Source organism: Nycticebus coucang, chromosome 5 (genome assembly GCF_027406575.1).
Source record: "Nycticebus coucang isolate mNycCou1 chromosome 5, mNycCou1.pri, whole genome shotgun sequence".
Classification (NCBI taxonomy): Eukaryota; Metazoa; Chordata; class Mammalia; order Primates; family Lorisidae; genus Nycticebus; species Nycticebus coucang.
This window is the reverse complement of record NC_069784.1, coordinates 129,594,750-129,617,760: the sequence shown is the minus strand read 5'-3', so window position 1 is coordinate 129,617,760 and position 23,011 is coordinate 129,594,750. Positions and strand designations below refer to the sequence as shown.

The window sequence follows — 23,011 nt, the reverse complement described above, 5'->3', positions numbered from 1 at the left end:
TGACGGCAAGTGTGTCATCTCCAAATATGGTGGAGGGATTGGTCTTCAGCAGGAAATGCAGCATGGCAGATACATGAGGATGGTCTCTAACTCCTCTGTGGGTGGAGAGATTGGTCTTCAGCAGGAAATGCAGCATGGCAGATACATGAGGATGGTCTCTAACTCCTCTGTAGGTGGAGGGACGGTCTTTAGCAGGAAATGCAGCATGGCAGATAAATGAGGATGGTCTCTAACTCCTCTGTGGGTGGAGGGACGGTCTTCAGCAGGAAATGCAGCATGGCAGATACATGAGGATGGTCTCTAACTCCTCTGTGGGTGGAGGGACGGTCTTCAGCAGGAAATGCAGGATGGCAGATACATGAGGATGGTCTCTAACTCCTCTGTGGGTGGAGGGACGGTCTTCACTAGGAAATGCAGCATAGCAGATACACGAGGATGGTCTCTAACTCCTCTGTGGGTGGAGGGACGGTCTTCAGCAGGAAATGCAGCATGACAGATACATGAGGATGGTCTCTAACTCCTCTGTGGGTGGAGATTTTGGTCTTCAGCAGGAAATGCAGCATGGCAGATACATGAGGATGGTCTCTAACTCCTCTGTGGGTGGAGGGATGATCTTCAGCAGGAAATGCAGCATGGCAGATACATGAAGATGGTCTCTGACTCCTCTGTGAAGAAAGGTAAGATGGTTGAACAAAGGGACAGCAGGAAGGACATGCTGGATACAAAAATGGAAATAACAATTGGAGTCTTTCATCAGTGGACAGCGATTAGAGACACATCGACACATCGTGAGCTCTGTTACATTTCAGGTACTGTCTGAGGATTAGATGGTTATGCCTGCCACCACAGAGTGGGGGGACAGACATTAATCTTAATCACACAAATATATCCAAATTGGTGACATTGATAAATGATGTGAATGAGGGTTTCTGATGTTCTGAGACCATTAATGGGTAGTTTGATTCAGAGAGAGAGCTCAGAATATGTTATCTGGGAGAGGTGGAGAAGTACTAAGTACATGATAGTTAATTCTTGTTAGTTTTTCTTCTTAATTTAGAAATTACATTACTTAGAAGAGATAGTTATTTTAGCAAACAGTGACCTTCCAAAACTTTCCTCATCTGAGATGACTTGACATTTTTTCAAGGGAAGTCCTTTTTTTTTTCTTAAAAAAAAAAAAAAAGAAAAACAACAAATATACATGTTTACACTTTTAAAATGAAAAAAGAAAAAGGACTGTGTGACTCATTTTTAATAGATTTTCTTTGTGTTCTTGACTTGCAGATATTATACTTAATCACACATTATTTAAGTTGAAAAAGTCTCATCCTGTATAAAACTTGACAAATCAGAACCTCCTCAAACCCACTTATGGATAATCCAGATGTTGCTGATGCAGATTCCCTCCCCACTGTAGTGTAATAGGAGCTAGAGTGTTTATGATTCTTTTATAGTCCTTTCACACGAATGTTTCTTTTTTTGTTTTTCTTGCTTTTGTTCATTTTTTAGTGTCATTGACTGATTGTTTATTTTATTTTTTTATGAGACACGGTTTCAGTTTGTCACCTTGGTAGAGTGCCATGGGGTCACAGATCACAGCAACCTCAAATTCTTGGGCTTAAGCAATTCTCTTGCCTCAGCCTCCCAAGTAGCTGGGACTATAGGTGCCTGCCACAGCGCCAGCTATTTTTTTAGAGAGGAGGTCTCACTCTGGTTCGGGCTTGAGCTGGTCTCGAACTCCTGAGCTTAGGCAATCCACCTGCTTCAGCCTCCCAGAGTGCTAGGATTACAGGCACCTGGCCACCAAGAGTGCATTTTAGAGTATGATAATACTTTTAATGGAAGGACTTATGGGAATTGTGTTTAGTTCTTTTAAAAGCAAATGTTAAAAAAGAGGAAGGGAGAATAAGCCTTTCTGTCTCTACTCCCCAACATTATATCATTAAAATTGAAGAAGTTTAGCAAGAAAGAAAAATGAATCTGCTGGTCTAAGAACGGACAGACTTGTGCACCAGAAATCGCACGACAATGTGAAAGGTGCTGCTGTGTTCAGGATGAGGATTTAGGAGGATTTGCTAAGATGTTAGGCTGCTGATTAACAGTGCTTCACTGAAGATGGTAACTATTCACCATGGTCTATATATCCGGCTGTTATCACGGTCCATATAGATTAATAAATAGGAAAATAAAGGAAGGTGAGAAAGAAGAGGAAACAAATAATTATTAAGCATCTGCTACATATCTGATACCAACTGAGAAAAATTCACAGAAATCATGTCACTTCATCCTCAGGACACTCTGGGTCCTAAGTTATATTGTAATCTCTTGATAGATGAAAAAGCTGAGGCTTTGAAAGAATCACAGCCTCCCCAAAGTCCTCAGCTCTCTGGGGGCAGAAGCAGGATTTCAATATGTGTCTACTGTCCTCCCACCACATTGTGTGGTTGTAACTAAATGGGGCAAATAAAGTGACCAAGGAAGAGGAAGTGGGGAGACTTGGTGTTGCTGTCTCCGTGGACAAGAGTGTGTGACTCAGATTTCTGACAGCAGGACCTGCTGGTTTGTGGAGTCAAGGTCTATAAACAATTGAGCTCCTGGATTCAGGAGATTTAACTTAATAACAGAAGTTTGCTGTCAGCTAAAGCATGAAACGAGCATTTCTTGGAGTTGGTATGTAGACACAAACGCAAGCACTGAGGCCTCTCTGGACGGCTTCCGTAGAAAACCACATGGGGAACTGGAGTTCATTTGTGTGGCAGTTATTTATACTATAAACACATCTAGCACACAGAAAAAAATCAGGATATTAGCAAAGCTCCATGAACACTCAAGTGGATGCCGTACATGATGAATAATAAATCCCACACGCCATACTTTTTATTCCATTTCAATGCCTTGACATTCTCACTTAGAATCTGTGTATTAATGCTTTACTTGATTTTCAAATCTATAGGAGGATGAAAGAAACTCTTCATTATTATTATTGAAAACAGTGGGAAGAGATGTCTGATTGGACAAAAAAAAAAAATGGAAAAAGCAGCTGTGAGAATTCAAAGATCTCAGCATTAATTCAGATTATTGTTAATGACCCTCAATGAATCCTTGGATTACCCTTGTAGTATGTCATGCGAGAAGGCAGACGTTTTCATTGTCGACCTGAGGTCATCGCCATAAGATTACATTAATTTCAGGATACTTTTCTAAGGAGGTAGGAAGTATATAGTACATTTGTAATATTTATCCAAAATAACTAACACCAAAACATGTCATTGCTTACGAGAATGTGAACTTGGTCGTCTGGAGAATGCGTTTTTATGCAAAGTGATGCGTGGTGTCTCAGTCATCTGGTGTATGATCAGTTAATGGCGAACTCCAGTTTCCAGCTAGAACCTATTGGCAGAGGGGCAGGAGGCCCAGGCATAAGCTAGACCTGCTGGTCCAAAAAAGAGAGAAGAGAAACTCCACCACCCCCCAAACCCTCCATGTCTCCTACCAGCTGTGGGACTTTGGAGAAACTAATGTTGTCTCCAAGTCTTTTTCAGCTGTAAAGGGAACAAAAGGTAACTTAGGATGCACCGTGTTTGTGAGGATTAACTGACATTAACTCCTGGGAGTTTTCTGGTTGGTGTCCTCACTCCCCACTCGCACTGGTATTGCTATGTTGGATGGTGGTGGTTAGAGAACATACCCCAAATTGGTTCTTACTTCCTCTCCTGATCTTAGGTCAGCTTATCTTGGGAAGGAGGGACAAAGGCCCTCAACTGTGGCCTTCCTGCGGTGGCCTCATCACATGTGCCCTGTCTCCTCCCAGCCCCCAAACACACACACACACTAATACACGTGCACGCCTCTGTACCAGGTCCACTTGTAAATGTCCAAACTGTAACTAAAAATAATTTTTGTGTGTCAAGTATTCATGCTGACAGCCTTTTGTTTCACTTCCTTCTTCTTGCCCTATTCCAATTGTGCTAAAAGTGTCAAAGTATCTGATGAAAATGCTGAAGAAGTCTGAATACAAGGAAGGAAAAATTTAAGAAGGTGCTTGAATAATTTGCAAAACAAAAAATGAGTTTTTAGATGATTGAATCAAATGTACTTCTTCTTCTTCTTCTTTTTTTTTTGTTTGAGACAGAATCTCACTCTGTCACCTTGGGTGGAGTGTCATGGTGTCATAGTTCACAGCAATCTCATATTCTTGGGCCCAAGTCATCCTCTTGCCTCAGCCTCCTGAGTAGCTGGGACTAGAGGAGCCTGCCACAATGCCTGGCCAGTTTTTCTATTTTTCGTAGAAATGGGGTCTTACTCTTGCTCAGGCTGGTCTCAAACTCCTGAGCTGAAGAGATCCTCCCACCTTGGCCTCCCAGAGAGCTAGGATTACAGGTATGAGCCACCTCCCCAGCCTCGAATGTACTGCTTCTTAATAGACACTTTAAATGTTAAGTCGATCTGCTTTCTTCTCTCAGTAATAGAAAGTTGACCCAAAGTTGCATTAAATTGTTAAATGCCTTTTTGGAAGTCACAATCATGGTCGTTATGATCTCCTTTTTCAAAAAGACTAGATGATCCAGGCAGTTTCTAACATTTACTTTCATTTAAAAGAGGATCCCAGGTCAGACATGGTGGCTCAGGCCTATAATCCTCGCACTTGGGGGCCTGTACAATTAGAGGGAGTTGCTCTTTCGGAACATTGATATGAAATTATAAATAGTGAGTTGTAAGAAACTTAATATTTAAAAGGCATGACAGACCTGGCACAGTGGTCACACCTATAAATCTTTTCATGTTGTAATATGACATCTGGTCCTGGGCCATCATATCACCATGCTGAGTGAGTTGGCACAGTGAGAAACAGTTTTATTGGAGTTATTCCTACACTGGGACAGATAGCTGTATCTATGCAAGCAAGAGACTGCAAGCAGCATAAATACATTCCATAAATTACAAAACATGTGTGTCCCCATCTCTAGATATTCTTGCTCTCAGAGCTCATTGGTCCTCGCTTCTCCTCATGTGATCCTCTCTTTGCTGTCCTCTGCCTCAACCTGCTCCATGGTCAGCCTTCACATGGTTGATGCATCTCTGCATTCCTATAATAGAACCTTCTAATAAGATTTCTTAGAGTACAAGCTCAAAACAAGGCCCAGATAGAAGGGGGAGGAAATTTTTTTATTTTTTTAAAGACTCACTCTCACCCTAGTTAGAGTGCCATGGCATCAGCCTAGATCACAGCAACCTCAAACTCCTGGGTTCAAGTAATCCTCCTGCCTCAGCCTCCAGAGTAGCTGATACTGCAGGCTCCTACCACGGTGCCGGGATAATTTTTCTATTTATGTTTTCAGTAGAGACAGTGTCTTTCTCTTGCTCAGACTGGCATTCTGAGCTCAAGGGATCCTCCTACCTCGGCTTCTCAGAGTGCTAGTATTATGGCCATGAGCCAACCTGCCTAGCGTAGGAAAATTTTTCTTAACATGTCTCAGATTTAAGATTTTTGCAAGTTTATTAACAATGGGAATGTATACGCCCTTCTGAAAAGATCTTGTTCTCAATTGCAGGGGTTTGGGACCCAACAGGTACTCTAATGGGGCAAATATCTTAAAAGATACCTTTGTAAGACCAGTATGAGTAAGCCCCACTTGAAACAGTTTGAAATCTTTTGTTGTTTGCAGTAGACCAGGTGTTTGAGGCTATATACACACAGACCACAGAGTAATACAACAATGATTTTAACCTGGAAAATCTAAATGGAAACAACCTTATGTTAACTTCAACTATAAAACTTTTTCAGTACAGCCCACAGAACACTTTAACTGTTACTAATATAACTTCCTAGTATATGCGCTTAGATGACTGGCTGCAAAACACCTGCTTTGCTAAGTGGCTGAGTCAACTTGTTTTATGGATTTACTGGTGATAAGCTGCTTAATTGTGGAGCTAAGTCTAACAAGATGAAAACTTTGGGTTTAGAGTTGTTGGTCTGTAGATTTTCTTTTCAGTAGTCAGGTACCAAGGCAACTTTTTCATTAAAGTCATTTCTAACTCATAACAGTAAAGGGTATTGTTTTAAATATGAGACCTCTTCTTTTATTACAGAAGTGGAGTATCTGTCCGTTTCGTGCAAGAGAAGATTAAGTTGCTAACACAAAATATCTGCTGATTCAAAGGCGGCGGGAAGTGCTGTGTTCATGTGCTTGACTTTATATATATTTTTGGTGTGTGTGTGGGTTTTACTTTATTTGTTTGTCAAAGAAAACAAAAAGCCATGTCTCTCAATGCCCACATTTAAATAAATTGAAAGTCATTATTTCCAGAGACTCAGAACTGAAGAATCAGAATAAGTAAGAATATGTTTAGCCTAAAATTTCTTCTACTTTAATCTTTACCCACAAAGAAGCCAAGTTTTCACTTTATTTCATTCTATTTTATTTATTTTTTTTGTTGGGGGGGCAGATAGGATCTTCCTTCGTTGCCTAGGCTAGAGTGTAGTGGCATTATCAGAGATCCCTGCAGCCTCAAACTTCTGTATTCAAGAGAGTCTCCTGCCTCGGTCTCCTTAGTAGCTGGGACTACAGGTGGATACTACCATATCCAGCTATTTTTAAATTTCATTTTTTATAGAGATAGGGTCTTGCCATGTTGCCTGGGCTTGGCTCAAAGTGCTGACCTCAAGCAATCCTCCTGTTTTAGCCTCTCAAAATGCTCAGATTACAGGCATGAGCCACTGCATCTGGCTCGTTTCATCTTACATAAAGTAAAGTAGTTGTTCGTCCCTTCTGGGAGGGAATATAAAACAGCATACACAGAGTAGGAGACATGACCTCTTCCAGGCACAGGGGCTGGAAAATGAGTGGTGAGGCAGTGTTAAGTTGACTGTCCCTTCAATTGCGTGTGATAATTCTAGAAATGAGTTTCCATTTTTAAAGTAATAAGCCCACTGATGAATTTTATAAATCGTTCAGGTACATAATTCCTAAATTTTGCAAAAATAAATTGGAAGAGTATAGATTCAAAAATTTGAGACCATGGAATACTATTCACCCATTTAAAAAGATGGAGAGTTTATATCTTTTGTATTAACCTGGATGAAGTTGAACACATTCTTCTTAGAAAAGCATCACATGAATGGAGAAGAAAGAATCCATGCACTCAATAGTGAAATGATTTTCTTTCTTTTTTTTTTTAATGGAATTATTTTCTTTTTAATGGGATTTTCTTTTTTTTTTTTTTTTATTGTTGGGGATTCATTGAGGGTACAATAAGCCAGGTTACACTGATTGCAATTGTTAGGTAAAGTCCCTCTTGCAATCATGTCTTGCCCCCATAAAGTGTGACACACACCAAGGCCCCACCCTCCTCCCTCCATCCCTCTTTTCTTTTGTAAAGTCATAGACCCCTTTCTTTGAAGAAAGTGTGCCCCGCAGCAGAAGTAAGCCACACATATGAAGCCCCCCATCTCACCCAGTCCCTGGCAGCCCTGCCTTGGCCTCTTCTCCCACCAGCACACAGCTTGGCTTGTCACTGAGTGTAGGGCGGAGGCCAAACTTAAGAAAGCACTCATGGGGGTACTGGTGGAGGTTTTAGGAGGCTAACCACAGACAACAGCACGTTAAGATTCAGATGAAGCAGAACCTTTCTGTGGAAGAAATAGAAATAATTCCTGTGAACTGTCTGGGGTGATATACTGGGCTAAAGAGAAACACTGGCATACTTCTTCCTTAGAGAGAGAGAGAGAGAGAGAGGGAGGGAGGGAAGGAGAGAGAGAGGGGGAGAGAGAGAGAGAGAGAGAGAGAGAGAGAGAGAGAGAGAAGAGTATGTAATGCTGATGTTGGTAACATTAATGGCAATTGCTCATTGTTGAAATAGAAGAGAACCAAACCATTCTTCCTTCTTTAAAGAGAGATTGCTCTCCATTTCCTTTGCTTTCTTTGGGTTTGAGTCTTTTTTTCTTTTTTTTTTCAGTTGAAATAGCAGGGCACAGTCCGTTTCTTATGGGAACAAATAAAAATGTCCTCTTGATTTGAGATTATGTAACTGACTGTAATAACTCATGAAATGTTTGGAAAGTTAAAGTGAAGCTGCTGGAGTAAATTTTGTTTAAATTATGATTAAGAAGTTCTCTGTAAACCAACTCTAAAAAGACATGTTTTGGGGACCATTATGGAAATTGTGAACGCAGAGTGTTATGGACGGGAAAGCTCGTTCTCAAAATTTGTTCTTACAGAAGTTTTTATAGTTCTCTAAACTTGAGCCAGAGAATACAGAATCCTACATTTTCTTACTAAACAGTGAAGTTTTAGTTTAAACAATTATTTTTTTTTTAGAGACAGAGTCTCACTTTGTTGCCCCTGGTAGAGTGTCATGGCCTCACACAGCTCACAGCAACCTCCAACTCCTGGGCTTAAGTGATTCTCTTGCTTCAGCCTCCCAAGTGGCGGGGATTACAGGCACCCACCACAATGCCTGGCTGTTTTTAGAGACGATTTCTTGCTCTGGCTCAGGCTGGTTTCGAACCTGTGAGCTCAGGCAATCCATCTGCCTCGGCCTCCCAGAGTGCTGGGCTTATAGGCATGAGCCACTGCACCCAGCGTAGTTCAAACAATTTTTGAATTTATGCCGTTTATGTTGCTTTTTCCTAAAAAAAATGTAGAAATGTTAAAGAAATAAAGTATTTGGGGAAGCCATACCCACGGAGCCTCAAAAAGTGGTCTTAATCTTGCTTTTTGGAGCCCTTCTGTAATGTACAGGATGGTTTTCAAACTCTGAAAATGTATGTATGGACCTTGATGTTATTCTGCACCCTGGGACTTCATGCTCAACAACTGAGATAAGGAAAGAATGCTCTTCAGATCGTTACCGCTCATTAGGGCATTGTCCAAAATTTCATACATGCCTGATAAAGTCAGTAGAATGGCAGGGCCTCTGCCATGATGAAAGGATCTCAGTGTGACCTGGCAGGCAGCTGAAATCCTGGCCGTCGTCCCCACCTGGGCAGGGCTCTCGGGTTAGGCCCTGCAGACGCACAATTATTTTGATTTCATTACAATGCAAATATGTATTTGTAAATATCAGAACAACTTAATTTTCTACAAAGGAGAATAGATGCTGTAGTTATTGGCAGAGCCACCCTAGGCATCAGGAAACAGTGAGTGTGAACCCTGAATGTACCTGGCTGGACAGCGCTGCTAGACCTGCCCCTCAACTTGCAGTTTAAAAACAGGCTCACGGCAGGGGTGCTGAGTCAGGAGACTGCTCTGTGCCAGAAGGGCCGGCCAACTAGAAATGTAATGACTTTGGATCAATAGGGCAGAGGGGGGCAGCGTCATCACGCAGCCTCGGTTTGGGGTTGCAGCGAGCCCTGCTCCTCAGCCTGCCTCGCACCTGCCGGCATCCCTCACGTCATTGCTCCTTCTGTCCGTACCCAGCGCTGCTGACGCTGGTGTTCATGTTAACAGAACTTCATGTGTGTTCTGTTGGTCAGAACATTTTGGTCAGGAGGAGGTCCAGGAGTTCTTCCTGGGTGCTGGTGGTCACCACAAATGAGTCTCCAACTCTGGCATTTTCTAGGCAGTGTGGTGGCCCTCCAGGGTGGACGGAAGAGGTGAAGAAACATGACATTGGCTCAGGGAGGATCAGAGAGGGCAACAGAAGCGCAGAGAAGTGACTTTTGTGTTTTTCACTCCCCTGTCTTGGTGTGTCCTGGGTTTGTGGCATGCGGCTCCTTCCCGCCTCCAGTGCTTCTGCCCTCGCGGGCCTCTGGCACCACCACAGCTGCCGCCCAGAGAGCTCCTTGCCCTCCTTCCCCTCTTCTTCCCTTTCTTTCCTTCCCCCTGTGTTGTACTTTATCCTCATTAAAATATATGCATTGAACTCACAGTATATTCAGACTCAAAAACTCCCCAAACCGAAAAGCTTGAGCACAGTAACTTTTGGCTTCTTTGCATAGCTAATAATTTAGACCTAAGTGTTTTGAACAGTTTCATGAAGACAGTCTGTTAATACAACCGGCCACATTAGCCTGAAGCCAACGACTGATAAAAGCTGTGAGTGGGTCTCCTGCTGGCTGTCAGAGGAGCTTCAGAAAGTTCAGGACAGAGGCACTGTCAGGAGCATTGCGTGGGTCCAAGCGCTCGGGGGTTGAAGCTAAACTTCTCTGCACTTGTGGTTTAGACATGTACAGATTTAGCTGATGGACTGAAGGCCCCCAAAGGGCTGGCCTGGAGGGAGAGCCGCTGGGCCCTTGGGCAACACCAAGATGAAGGACGAGGTCTGGCAGCGTGGGAGGAGGCAGCAGCTTCTGGTGCAGAGGTCGTGGACCCAGACACCGCCTCTGCTCTGCGTTCCAAGTAACACTCAAAGGAAAGCATGTGTCACCGGGGAAAATACGCTTCCAATTAATGAGCAGAAAGGGGGGCTTCTGTGTGTGTTGTCCAGAGGAGGTTGGGGACAGTCCAGCAGCCGCCCACAAGCAGTGGAGTAGCAACTGTTGACAGAGCAGTCGACAGCAGCCAGAATAGAAGGTACCAGGGCAGCCGTCTTCATGTGTAAAAACAGCACCAATGACACGCGTTATGAAAAGCAAATATTTAATGCAAGTATAGCATTGCACACATTTACAAATTAAATGATACTCACCTAATTAGTAGCTATTATTAAATGATATCAGTGATTGGTACTTTTCTCATTGGCGTTTTCATGAAGTTCTTTCTTCCCACTTAATTTTTCTCTACTTCTATTTATTTTCAAGTGGTTACATAGTTTGATTTTATGCAATTTAAAATGGATTTGGCCTTGCATTGTTTTTCATCAGAGAAATTGCTCCATAGGATGGTATTAAAAAAATGTTAGATTAAGCCAGAAGTGGGCTGAACTTCATCAGCAAAGTTTTAAAACTAATTGTGTCTCAAAGTTGAATTTTTACCAACTAAAAAAATGGAGCCCTGATGTCATTCTGTGCTTTAGGTTGATTGTGAGAATAACTAATAACACTTTGGAGGTTACAATTTTATGGAAAGTAGTAATTTTAACAGTTTGAACTTATGTTCAAAAATGTAATTGGAATAATTTTCAATAGACATCAGTCTTTATTTCTTAGAAAATTACAGTGATTAAATTAACTACAGGCAGCTTCTCTTATTATTTGAAGATAATAGGAGGCTATTGAGGATTAGTGGGGCAAATGAATGATACACGTTCTATTAAAGACTTCGCAGTTGAAATATTTCTTACTACTCTCTGTCAAGGCATAATCATTAATGCAACTTTCTTTACTGTATTTGGCCTAAAAAATGATTTGAATGAAGAGCAAGAATAATGCTCTTCCTAGGATTAAAGTGTAGATTTTTTAAAATGGGGGTGCATAGCTGGGTGCTGTGGCTCATGCCTGTAGTCCCAGTTATTCAAGCAGCTGAGGTAGGAGGATTCCTTGTGCCCAGGAGATCCAGGCTGCAGTGAGCCATGATGGTGCCACTACACTCCAGCCTGGGTGACAGAGTGGGATCTTGTCTCTAAAAAACATTAAAAAAAAAAGAAAGTGTGAGGAAATCTCTTTACAACATCAGCCTTGGGAAAGAATTTATGAAGAAGACACCACTGGCAATTGCGGCAACGACGAAAATGAATAAATTAAACCTGATCAAGTTAAAAAGCTTCTGCACAGCTAAGGGCACAGTCCGCAAAGCAAATAGATACCTTCAGAATGGGAGAAGATAGCCGCATGTTACAAACTGACAAAAGAATCTACAAAGAGCTCAAGCAAATCAACAAGAAAAGAGCAAACCCTCCCTGAACCCTCTCTGATCCCTCTGTCGGACCTCGTTGGACACGGTGATTGTCTAGTTCCACTCTGACGTCAGGAGACGTCCAACAGGCCTTTTGTCGTTTCTTTTGTTCTCAGGCTCTGCTGTCAGAGCCTTCTGACGTGTTTGCTCATGTGGTCCAGACTCTAGTCAACAGACAGTGCAGGTTGTACTCTTTCTGTTTTTTGGCAGGCCATGTGTTTTGACGTGAACAGGTGACTGTGCTTGTAGGACAAAGGCCCAGCCCAAATAAATTAGAGCTGGGGAATATGCAGGTGGCAGAAAAATTGGATTGGAAGGGGCTAATCATTGGGTAAGAGATATGAACAGAATCTTTTCCCAAGAGAACAGGTGAATGGCCAAGAAACACATGAAAAAATGCTCATCATCCCTAATCATCAGAGAAATGCAAATCAAAAGTACTTGGAGATGTCACCTAATCCCAGTGAGAAGAGTCCATTTCGAAAAGATGCAGATGCTGGTGTGGGTTCTGAGAAAGGGGAACATTAATGCACTGAGTGGGATTGCAAACTAATACAGCCCTTTTGGAAAGAACTATGGAGAATTCTAAAAGTAGACCTTATGTTTGATCCTGCAGTCTCATTACTAGATACCCTCTAGATACCCAGAGGAAAAAATTATTTTATCATAAGGACATTTGCACGTGAATGTATATGAAAAGCAGCTCAATCCATTATTGCAAAGATGTGAAACAACCCAAGTGTCCATCAACACATGAATAGATCAATAAACTATAATATGTGTGTACCATGGAATGCTGTTCAGCCGTAAAAAAGATGGAAACTTTGTTTCTTTTATGTTTACCTGGATGGAGTTGAAGACCATTCTCCTCAGTAAGGTATCTCAAGAATGGAAAAGCAGGCATTCCATATACTTAATACTATGTTGAAACTACTAGATCAACAACTATAGGCCTACATGAAAGGAAAACATAATTAAATTCAAGAAGGAAATGGGGGGGGGTCTGGGGAGATGGAATTTGGTAAGTTCCTACCTAACGGGTACAATGAAAAGAAAATAATGTTCCACTTGAAGAACATTGAAAGTTGAAAGTTGAAAAGAGTTCAGTTCCTTCTTTGGTTATTATTCAGGATTCTGTCCCTGCTTCTTTATGGAATTGAACACTGGACAAGGGCAATTCTATTACAGTCTTTATTCAGACGTTTTAAATTACTCTTTTACTTTGAAATGAGATATTCAAATTGCTGAGCGTTAGGGAAATTGTGCATGGATGAAGAATTAAGTGGATCTTGATCTGTCTTCTCAGCTTGAGGTTTTATAAAGTGGTTTTTGTCAGTGGAAAATAGCATCCTATTTTCTTCAAGGTCTTTCCAAACTGGAAATGATGTAGATGGCTTACCTCGATCTAATAGCACCCAGATAAGCATCTGCAGTCAGCCTTGCCTGGACTTGAGTGGGGTTGCTCTTTAAATTTCAGTAGTATACCCTCACTACCTATGCCCTATACGGTGCAGAAACCTGTTTATTTCTCTTTCTGGCTGGAATGTCTACTTAGAGATCCATGTTATTGTTTGTGACTCAAGTTACATACACTGATTTCCAAACTTTTCTTGACTTGTCCCTAAACTAAACAACACTGGGATTCTGAGGCCCAAAGTCAAAAAGAAAATAAGAAAAATTACTTAATTTAATATGCTAAGAAGTTATTGAAACATGCTGATTACATGAAATGATGTTTTCACTGCTTTGGGAAGTAGAAGGAAATGATATAAAAATCTTGTTCTGGGCAAAAAGAAAGATCTGGTGCATGATTAGTTTAGTTCCACCAATGCAAATGCAAAAACACCAAGAAAAGCCAATTACTTGGCATTCAATACAGGTAACCCTCGTTTACTTTAACACTGTTACTCACTTTTAAATGAATAGCCATTTACTTTTATTATACAGTGTGTCTGGTTTAGCTATTATAATTTGAAATTATAATAGTTGGAAATGTTTCAATGAAACATAATATCCCCACTACCTTGTAATTTAACACAACACAGTATTGGACAATGAGGATTGTAGGTTACAGAAGAGAGGGATTTATTTGACATGAAAATCCAGGGTTTCTTACTCTAGCATGATTTTACAGTATTTCTATACTTCCATTTTGGCCACAGAAGTAGTCTTACTGGTTATATGAACTTGGATAGATTTCTATTCAAAAGAGAAACGTTAACAACAACAAAAAATACCCACTTCATAGGATTATAGTACAAATTGGGTAAATTAATCCATATCAAAAGCATTTTGTAAATTGCTAACCAGACACTCAATTTACTTTATTGCAGGCAACCACCAACTGTTATTAAATGATTGAAAGAAAATGTTAACTCAACCCGTTATGTGCTTTTTCTAATGAGGAAAAAGAAGAGAAGAATTCCAACCAGTGAGTACATCTAACAAAAGTGTTTAACCTGCGTCTAGTTGTGAGGCACCAATTCCAAATTGAGGGACATTATGCAAAGCAACTGGCGTGGATGCTATAAAAATGTCAGTTGTGGAAGACAAAAGGAGACAATAGACTTATCAGTATGTGCCACAGTGATCCTTGAGTGGATCCCGGACTTAAAATAAAATCTTCCACACAGAAAGGGCGTTACTGAGACAACTGGGAAATTTGGACTATACATTAGATAATTGTTTTGAATCAATTTAAGCTTTCCTGAGTGTGATCATTATTATACAATCACACCAGGATAATTGCTCTTGGGAGGTACCAGCTGATACATTTAGGAGTAAACCATCTTATGTCTATGAGTAATTCTCAAATGTTTGAGCAAATTATTTACGTATACAGACAGCAAATGTGGCAGAATGCTAATTTGGGAATCAAAGTGTTCACTGTTAATGATTTCTGTAACTTTTCTATAGTTTGGAACATTTTGAAAATAGAAAGTTGGAGGAAAATATTAAAAAGTTAAAAATCTAAATACTCAAATTAGTTATTAAAAAACAGACCATAAGATATGTCCTTTAAAAATTATGTTTTTCCACCATCTTATTTTTACTGTGAGATACAAATATATACCTTAAAAAAGAAGATTTTGCATTTTCATAAATTTATGCTTTTAGGTGATAATTTACTAAGGTGAAATTTTTTGGAAAAGAGATGAAAGTTCTCAACCCTCACGCACATCTTTCATGGCGTTTAAAAGTGAAGTAAAAATGTAACCTGGGTAGTTTTCAAAGGCTTAGAACATTATTTTCACTTTATCTTTTAGAAAACATTCAATTTTAGGTATCTCACTTTAATGATTTCGCAGTAACTTAGTACCCAGTTTTCTCTCCTAAGAGATAGAACTTTCTATCTCATTCTCTGAGAGAGATACTGGGGAGTTATCACGACGACCAACTTATTACACTATTTTGTTACCCTTCCTTGGATTCCACATGGTAGGATTGTCATTTCCTCCGAGGAGACTGAGCACAAATCTCCTAACAGGCTGTCTGCTTTTCTTTTGGAAAGGTCAGAGACAACAGAACTGGACAAAGGAAATTCACAACTTTCTGGTATGTAATTGAAAACTCTTGAACCAAATTCTCTCTCGCAGTGATATTTGTGACCCAAAGGGTCTGAACTCCACTTTGTTATTCCAATTTGTGAACCAGAGCCTAGATAGGTCTAACCCTAGGCCAGGATTTACGCAGAAGGAAGTTAATTGTTTTGATAAATTACCAACTCTATTTGGTCTTCTGAGATTGCTTTTCAGGGGCGGAGGTTGTTTACTAAAATGATTTATTTATTTACTTCATGAATTAATCCCCCACCCCCAGGGTAAGGAACATCCTGTATCTATCAAAGGGCCACAGAACTATAATTATGTGAAGAATCTATTTTGTAAGCAACTCTATGTGTTGATGCCTAAATGTAACTTGAATGTTTTATAAGCGTGGCACTTACTGATCTGAACTTATTAATAACTATAATAAAATATTTCTATTTAATAATTATACTAGAAAAGTAAAATAATCTTAAGACGTTTGCACCTCTAAAGTTTATCCCTAATCATCTAGGCAAGCTTGGGGTTCTGTAAATATGTGTGTCATTCTTTTTATTATTGCTTTGATTTTCTGTTTATAAAGTGATTTTAAGAGAATTATATATCTTAGCTCCTCACTGGGATATCCATCTCTTCTTTGATTTAATTATTTTAAAGATGAAACATCATGCTAAAAACTTTCTTGGGGATTCACAGGACACGTTGTTTTCCCAGCTGTTGACCAAAGGGACATCTTTTTGTGACTCTATGGACATTACTGAAATTGTGGTAATTTTTTCCAGTGAATTGTTGTTTTAGTTTAAATGCTATTCTTTTTCTATGACCCAGGGGATACTCATTATTTTCCATAGTGTTTACTTTGTACCATTTTCTTTCTTTTTTTTTTTTTGTAGAGACAGAGTCTCACTTTATGGCCCTTGGTAGAGTGCCGTGGCATCACAGCTGACAGCAACCTCCAGCTCCTGGGCCTAAGCGATTCTCTTGCCTCAGCCTCCCGAGTAGCTGGGACTACAGGCGCCCGCCACAGCACCTGGCTATTTTTTTGTTGCAGTTTGGCCAGGGCTGGGTTTGAACCCGCCACCCTCGGCATATGGGGCCGGTGTCCTACTCACTGAGCCACAGGCGCTGCCCTGCTTTGTACCATTTTCAATTATGTAAACCATCTTTGAAACATGGTTCCTCCTAACCCACCCTCTTGGAAACATCATTCCTCCTAACCCACCAGTCACTGCTGTGCCTTTCCTGACTTGCCCTTCTCTTTTTCCTCCTGTAGTTATGAAAATCCAGCATCCTGATTGCCCAACTCATTGACATCCAAATTAGCTTTGGTGTGTACCTTAGCCGATCAGATGTCTTCAAATATACAAATTCCTATTGTTTCCACAAGTATACAAAAGATGCACACTCACTGCTGAGATAGCCCAGAGGGCTCCCATGTTGCTGTCTGTGGTAGAGAAGGCTTTATTTACCACGAAAGTCCATGTATTGTTGAGGAATTTTAAGGGATGCTTTTCCTACTCATACTTTGCACTGAATGGTTTTCAACTGGTTGTCTATGGAATTGACAAGAATGGGTGTGTTCACGTACTGCTATGGTTCCACCCGAGCCGACATAAAGGCAAAGCTCGGGTTCCTTGCTGCTTCCCACTTAAAATGCCATTGTAGTGTCCTTCTGGTGACCACACTGTGGTATCACTTCTTCCATGTTCATGGCCCTCCTCCAGCCTCCTCTCATGGTCTACACAGCCCTTTCTGCACACCTCAGGCACCTCTGCATCTTGGACTTTATGGCAGAGGGGCTTGGTGTGATATTTTTCTAGCATTGCCCAATGTTCTTTTAAGAGAAAGCCTTGAACCAACTATTAGGATAACAGTGTCTTCCTCCTTGATGTAAAAGTGTATTAACAACTTTCATCTTTATTATTGTCATTAAGCAGCGGTGAGGGCATCTTGCTTATCTAGTCACTCCGATACACGGAGATTACAGGCACAGTTCCTAGAGTGTGTGTGGTGGGAACAAACCATTCATATTCAGTTTTCATTCACATGTGCCTCAATTTCTGGCCATGTGACCATTTTAAGTTCTTCACAGAATTTTTTTTTTTTTTTTTTTTAAGACAGTCTCACTTTGTCACCCTTGGTAGAGTGCTGTGGTGTCACAGCTCACAGCAACCTCAGACTTTTGGGCTCAAGCGATCCTCTTGCCTCAGCCTCCCAAGTAGCTGGGACTATAGGTACCCGCCACAATGCCCAGCTATTTTTAGAGACAGGGTCTTGTTCTAGCTCAGGTTGGTCTCGAACCTGTGAGCTCAGGCAATCTGTCCTCCTTGGCATTCCAGAGTGCTGGGATTACAGGCATGAGCCAGCAGCACAGAATTCTTAAGTACAAAATACTTGTCTAATTATTTTGACATATTCCTGTTGGACAGTAAATATGAAGTTTTATGTTAATGCATTCTGAATGTAAAGCTATATTTTTCCTATTATTTTTTATGTGCTGTGCCTATGAAAGTTATGCTCTAAGAACTACTTAATTTTTGATTTATGTTACTAAGCGATTCAGGGTGTCGATGGATTTTTTCCCATAACAGAAACATGTGGGGCCAACTCTCCTACCTCTAACTGAGAAACAACTCAGATTCCCAGGATTTTCAAATTCTATATTAAAATCTTGTGTGCTGCCAGTGAAGAAATAGATGACCCCATAGGTTTTCTTCTTACTGGCTCACAGGGTTTTGTTATTTTTTGCACAAAATATAACAATGTGGACAGGAATGATGACAAGTGGATTACAAAGGATTGGCTAGTTGAAAGGATGCTTGTATGGAGATGATTCTTTGAAAATGAAATCTGCAAGCTTTTCAAATTTTCTAGAGAGGAGGTTAACATTTGAGCTACTATTTTCCTGGTTAATAATATTGGCGCTTTTAAAATTTTTCTTTCAAAACTATAGATATAGATATTCCTTCCCTCCCTCCCTCCCTCCCTCCCCCTCCCTCCCTCCCTCCCTTCCTTCCTTCCTTCCTTCCTTCCCCTCAAGGTATCACCCTGGGTATAGTGCTGTGGCATCACAGCTCACAGCAACCTCCAACGCTTGGGCTTATGCAATTCTCTTGCCTCAGCCTCCCAAGTAGCTGGAACTATAGGTGCCCGGCTATTTTTTGTTTGTTGTTATCATTGTTGTTTGGCGGGCCCGGGCTGGATTTGAACCTGCCACCTCTGGTGTATGTGGCTCCTTAGCTGCTTGACTTATAGGAGCTGAGCCTAGGTATAGCTTTCTAAGGGGAAGAACCTAATTCTAAGAATGAAGAGGTGTTAGCAGAAAATTGCAAAATCCTCTGAGGTTATTACCACAAATGAATGAGACATTTTCCTAGAAAATTTTTCACATTTATTGTTTGTGGACAGTGAGGAAAAGAGAGGCGAGGAACAAGCTTACCCAGGGAGAAAGGCTTTCTTGTTGCCAGGTATTTTCATTTTCCTTTAGTTTATTGTCCTTGGTAGAGATGCCAATGTCTTCCCTAGTAAAATCACCTTCCAACAAAAATGTTCAAAAAGATATCTAACTACCTTGGGTAGATGTCAGTTTATACAGAAAAAATTTAAGCAAAACTTAGAGAGCTTTAGAAAAGACTTTTGTTAATAATTCATGAGAAACAAGGCGTTCTTAATTCGGCTAGGTTAGGCTGTGCTAAAATCTCAGTGCCTAAAACAGCAAAATTTCTTTCTTATTCACCCTACATGTCCAGTGGAGGTTGGCGGGGAAGGCAAGGCTTCTCTACCCCACACAGTCATTCAGGGATGCAAGCTGATGGAAGCTTCTCACCCTGGGGCACTGCCGTGTCAATAGATAGCTTTAGAGTTTGCCATGCCAGGAGGTGACAGGCGTCCCCTCTGCCCAGACCCCAATGGCCAGAACCATTCCGATGGCCTTTTTTAACTGTGTGGGGTAGGAAGTCTTCCTGGGGGCTAGGGGAAGGGAGGAGAACTAAATAGAGAAAGCACTAGGAATTTCTTCTTTGATGAAATTTGCTATAAAGTCCCCTATTCAGAATCTATTGACAACAACTTTCCTTCCTAAATCAGTCACACTTATAATTCCTTAGGTTTTATTGTGTAGGTAAGTTGTTTTAATATTTTTAAACCAACATTATAGATTTTACTTACTGACTTCAGATCAGAATAAGCATAACAAGGATTATTGAGAAGGAGTTCGTGGAGGGATAGATACAATCATAATGGAAAAATGTCTAGTAATATTTTAGCCCTCATGTGTTTGTAGGTTTTATTTGTATCATAAATAGTACTTAATTTTTTCCCCCTTTCAATAAAGCCGTTACTTGAAATTAAGTATAACTCCAAATACAGTGAAGAACTAGGGACATGCAACTGTTCTTGCCCAGTTTCTGTAGACTGCCTGTAATTTATTTGTACATTCTTTTTTTAAATTGTGCTCAGCTTTCTCTGACTCTTAATCTCAAATTCTTTTGTATCTTGTATTTCATGGTTTTCTCTTTAAATTTCTTTGTCAATTTATTAAAGTATTTTATCAAGCGGTGTTTTCACATAGGGCACCAAAGGAATAAAAAAAAAAAAGTCTAAAAATGTGTTTATTTTGCTCTCACACTTGACTGTGTTTGACTGGATCTAGAACTTTATGTACAAATTTGCTTCCATTCAAAACTTCAGAGGCGTTGCCCACACATCCTTCGGCACCCCATGTTGCCTAGGAGAAATTTGATGCCAGCCTTGTACTTGTTTCCTTACAGACGGTACCTGCGCATCCTGTTTGTAAACTTTTAGGATTTCCTGTGTATCTTGGGAATTCTGAACATTGACAAGATGCATTCAGGTGTACATGAGATTTCTCTGCCAATGCTCTGGGCTCTGCTTCTGGATGTTTTGGCTTCATTCTACATCTAGTTTTCCCACCAGGTAACCCAAAAGGCCACTGCTAATGCCAGGAGTGCGGTGCATTCTTGGCTAACAGTTCAGGAAAGAAGGATAAGTCTCTTTCCCGATATTTCAGGCAGAATTTCCTGAGTAGCTGGCGTGGATCATGTCCTTTTTTCTGAGCTGGTTGTTGTGGCAAAGGGGATGAGCAGGCTGCTCCCTGTACTTCTTGCCACATGAACTGCTGGTGCTCTGGTCCAGGGCCTCATCCTCGCCTCTGAACCAGTCCAGCAGCATCTTTGCTGGTTTATCTGTTCGTGTCTTCTCCCCGCCTCAGTCTGTTCTCAGTGCCAGAGGCAGAGCTGTTGACATGTTTGTCAGATCAGAACCCTGCAAAGCTTGCCTGTTTCACACCAAGGAAAGCTAAAGTCATCAACACAGGCTTGGAAGACCACCTCTGATCCTCATGATCTGGCCTCCTCTGACTCCTGACCCCATCTCCTCCTACATGCACACGGCCTCAGCCATACTGGCCACCTACCTTGCTGTGTCTTACACAAGCCACACACTCTCCAGCCCCAGCTTGGGGCCTTCGCTCTGGCTGTTCTCTGGACAAAGTCGCTACCCTCTCCAGACCCATGGGCCGTTTCCTGACTTCTCACAAGTCGTAACTCAGATGTCAGCTAGCTAGTGAGACGTTCCCTGTTCACCTATTTAAAATAATCTTCTGTATTTTACTTTTCTTCATTTATCTCCACCTGATATACCATTTATTTTATATAATGATCTTGTTAATTATCTAACCCCCATGAAATATAAATCCTAGGACACAGGAAGGTTTTTTTTTTTTTTTGGTTTTTGCTTTCCTAAAGCAAGTTTTCTTTCTCTCATTGATTCCATCAAAGACTCTTTTTTTTCATGGGTAGGTGGTGGGGATTGGCACATTTTTTTTCACTGAAGCCCCTCTCCCCATCCCACTCCTAAAGGCTGGCTAGATTGGCTCCTGGTTTCCAGCTTTACCTGCTAGAGCTTCTGTGACAGAGCCCTTTTTGTCCCCCAAGTGCTCCACTAGCTGCTTCAGAAGTGACGACCTCTTGTCTCGCCTCCATGGATTCTCGCTGGTTCTGATAGTCACTTCACTACTGAACTCCAGTCTGTGTCATGGGTACCTGTTATGTTCACTGTCAGATTTTCAGGCCCTAAAACTGAAAGACAAAAATGAATTGAATTTCAAGTGTACATAATTTTCTTTATATGTTATAATGGTCTTTACCAGTTAGATGCTTGTGCCTAGAAAAATTGTGAGGGAGACAATTTTCTCGGATTTCCCAAATAATTTGTTTCTAATCCAATTAGGTATTTTACTTCCAATGAGCAATGTACGCAAAAATAAGTGAGACTTGGGCAAAGAATATTTCTTCTTTTCTTTTTAAGAAAACAGGACTGCAGGATGGATTGGCAATATCTCTATAGTATTACATTTCTTCTTAACTATTTACTTGCATCTAAATGAAATGTTTGAATTTAGAAATTATAGGTCAAATAATTGGCAGGTTGAGAGTTGTAGCTTGGAAGGTTTTATTTGTATCTAGTTTTTCCTCCTCATTCATCTTTCTGGAATTCTCTTTTATTAATCTCCCCCACCCCCTGAACTAGCGTTTGGTTTTAATAATCTTCTCTAGATTTTTCCATTTCATTGATTTGTACCTTTATTTTTTATCATTTCTCTTTTGCCTATTTTTCTCACTTTGTGCTAAGCCCTTGGCTTTTTTCATTCTTTCTTGCCTTTTGATAAATGTATTAGAGATATAAAGTTTTCTTTGAAGATGCTCTAGTCATGTCCCCCCAAAATTCTGACAATGTGTTTTCAATGGTGATAGATTCTATTTATTTAGATATCAAAATGTAAAATATTTCCCACTTTATTTTCTTTTTAACCTAAAATTATTTGGGAGTAAGAAATCTAATTTCCACATGCATAGAATTTTACAAACTGTGCCTGAGTTGTTAATTTCTGTAGTTAGTCCTTTATTAGAACACAATCTGTATTAAACTGAGTCTGGGAAATTTATTAAGGCTTCCTTTGTAATACAATACTTTGCTAATTTTTCACAATAGACAGTTTGTGCATATTGTTTGTTTCTCTAAGTGTAGATAGAATTCTCTGTATCTAGTAGACTGAATTTACTAATTTGTGTTCTTTAGATCATCTGTGTCTGTTTACTTTTTGTCTTTTGGCACTATTGATTCCTTGGGGACGTGTGCTATAATTTTCAGTTGTAATTGCTGAATTATTTTTATTTCTTTCTCTCTTCTTCTATGGGTCATGGTTGCTTGATGTATTTTACGGCAATGTATTTGTATGTTTATGAAGGCTAAGTTTCCTGGGTTTTTAAAAAACAAATGATAACATCTTTCTCTCGTACATACATTTTTCATATTTTCAGATACTAAAAATGATTGCTGCAGCATCCTTTTGGTGTACGTTTACCTGAGTATCCCTTTCTATCGTTTTATTTTTAACCTTCTGTAACTTTTGGTTGTCTGCGTTTCGTCTTTTAGATAACACATTGCTAGCTTCTGCTTTTAAAAATAACTTTTATTCTGAGATATACATTCATTGGAGTATATAAAACAAACTTAAATAGCTGGATAATTTATCATGAAGCGCAGACTCTTGGTAACTACTCCTTGAGTAGAGAAAAAGAATACTTCTGAGACCCCCAAATTCCCTCTCTTGTCCCTTCCAATAAATAATCCCTGACTTCCTTTCAAAGATAACTTCTCTCCTGCCGTAAG

The 23,011-nt window shown here is 40.3% G+C and overlaps 1 protein-coding gene across 1 annotated transcript in view; it reads left to right on the top strand.

Annotated features, from left to right (window-relative positions):
* The window catches only part of IPCEF1 (interaction protein for cytohesin exchange factors 1), a 181,770-nt gene that overhangs the window by 32,070 nt on the left and 126,689 nt on the right, over positions 1-23,011 (top strand). The window contains exons 2-3 of the mRNA XM_053591327.1: positions 14,108-14,205; positions 15,286-15,329. Coding sequence (XP_053447302.1) covers positions 14,175-14,205; positions 15,286-15,329 — 75 coding nt within the window. The 5' untranslated portion in view covers positions 14,108-14,174. The remainder of the gene's footprint in view (positions 1-14,107; positions 14,206-15,285; positions 15,330-23,011) is intronic.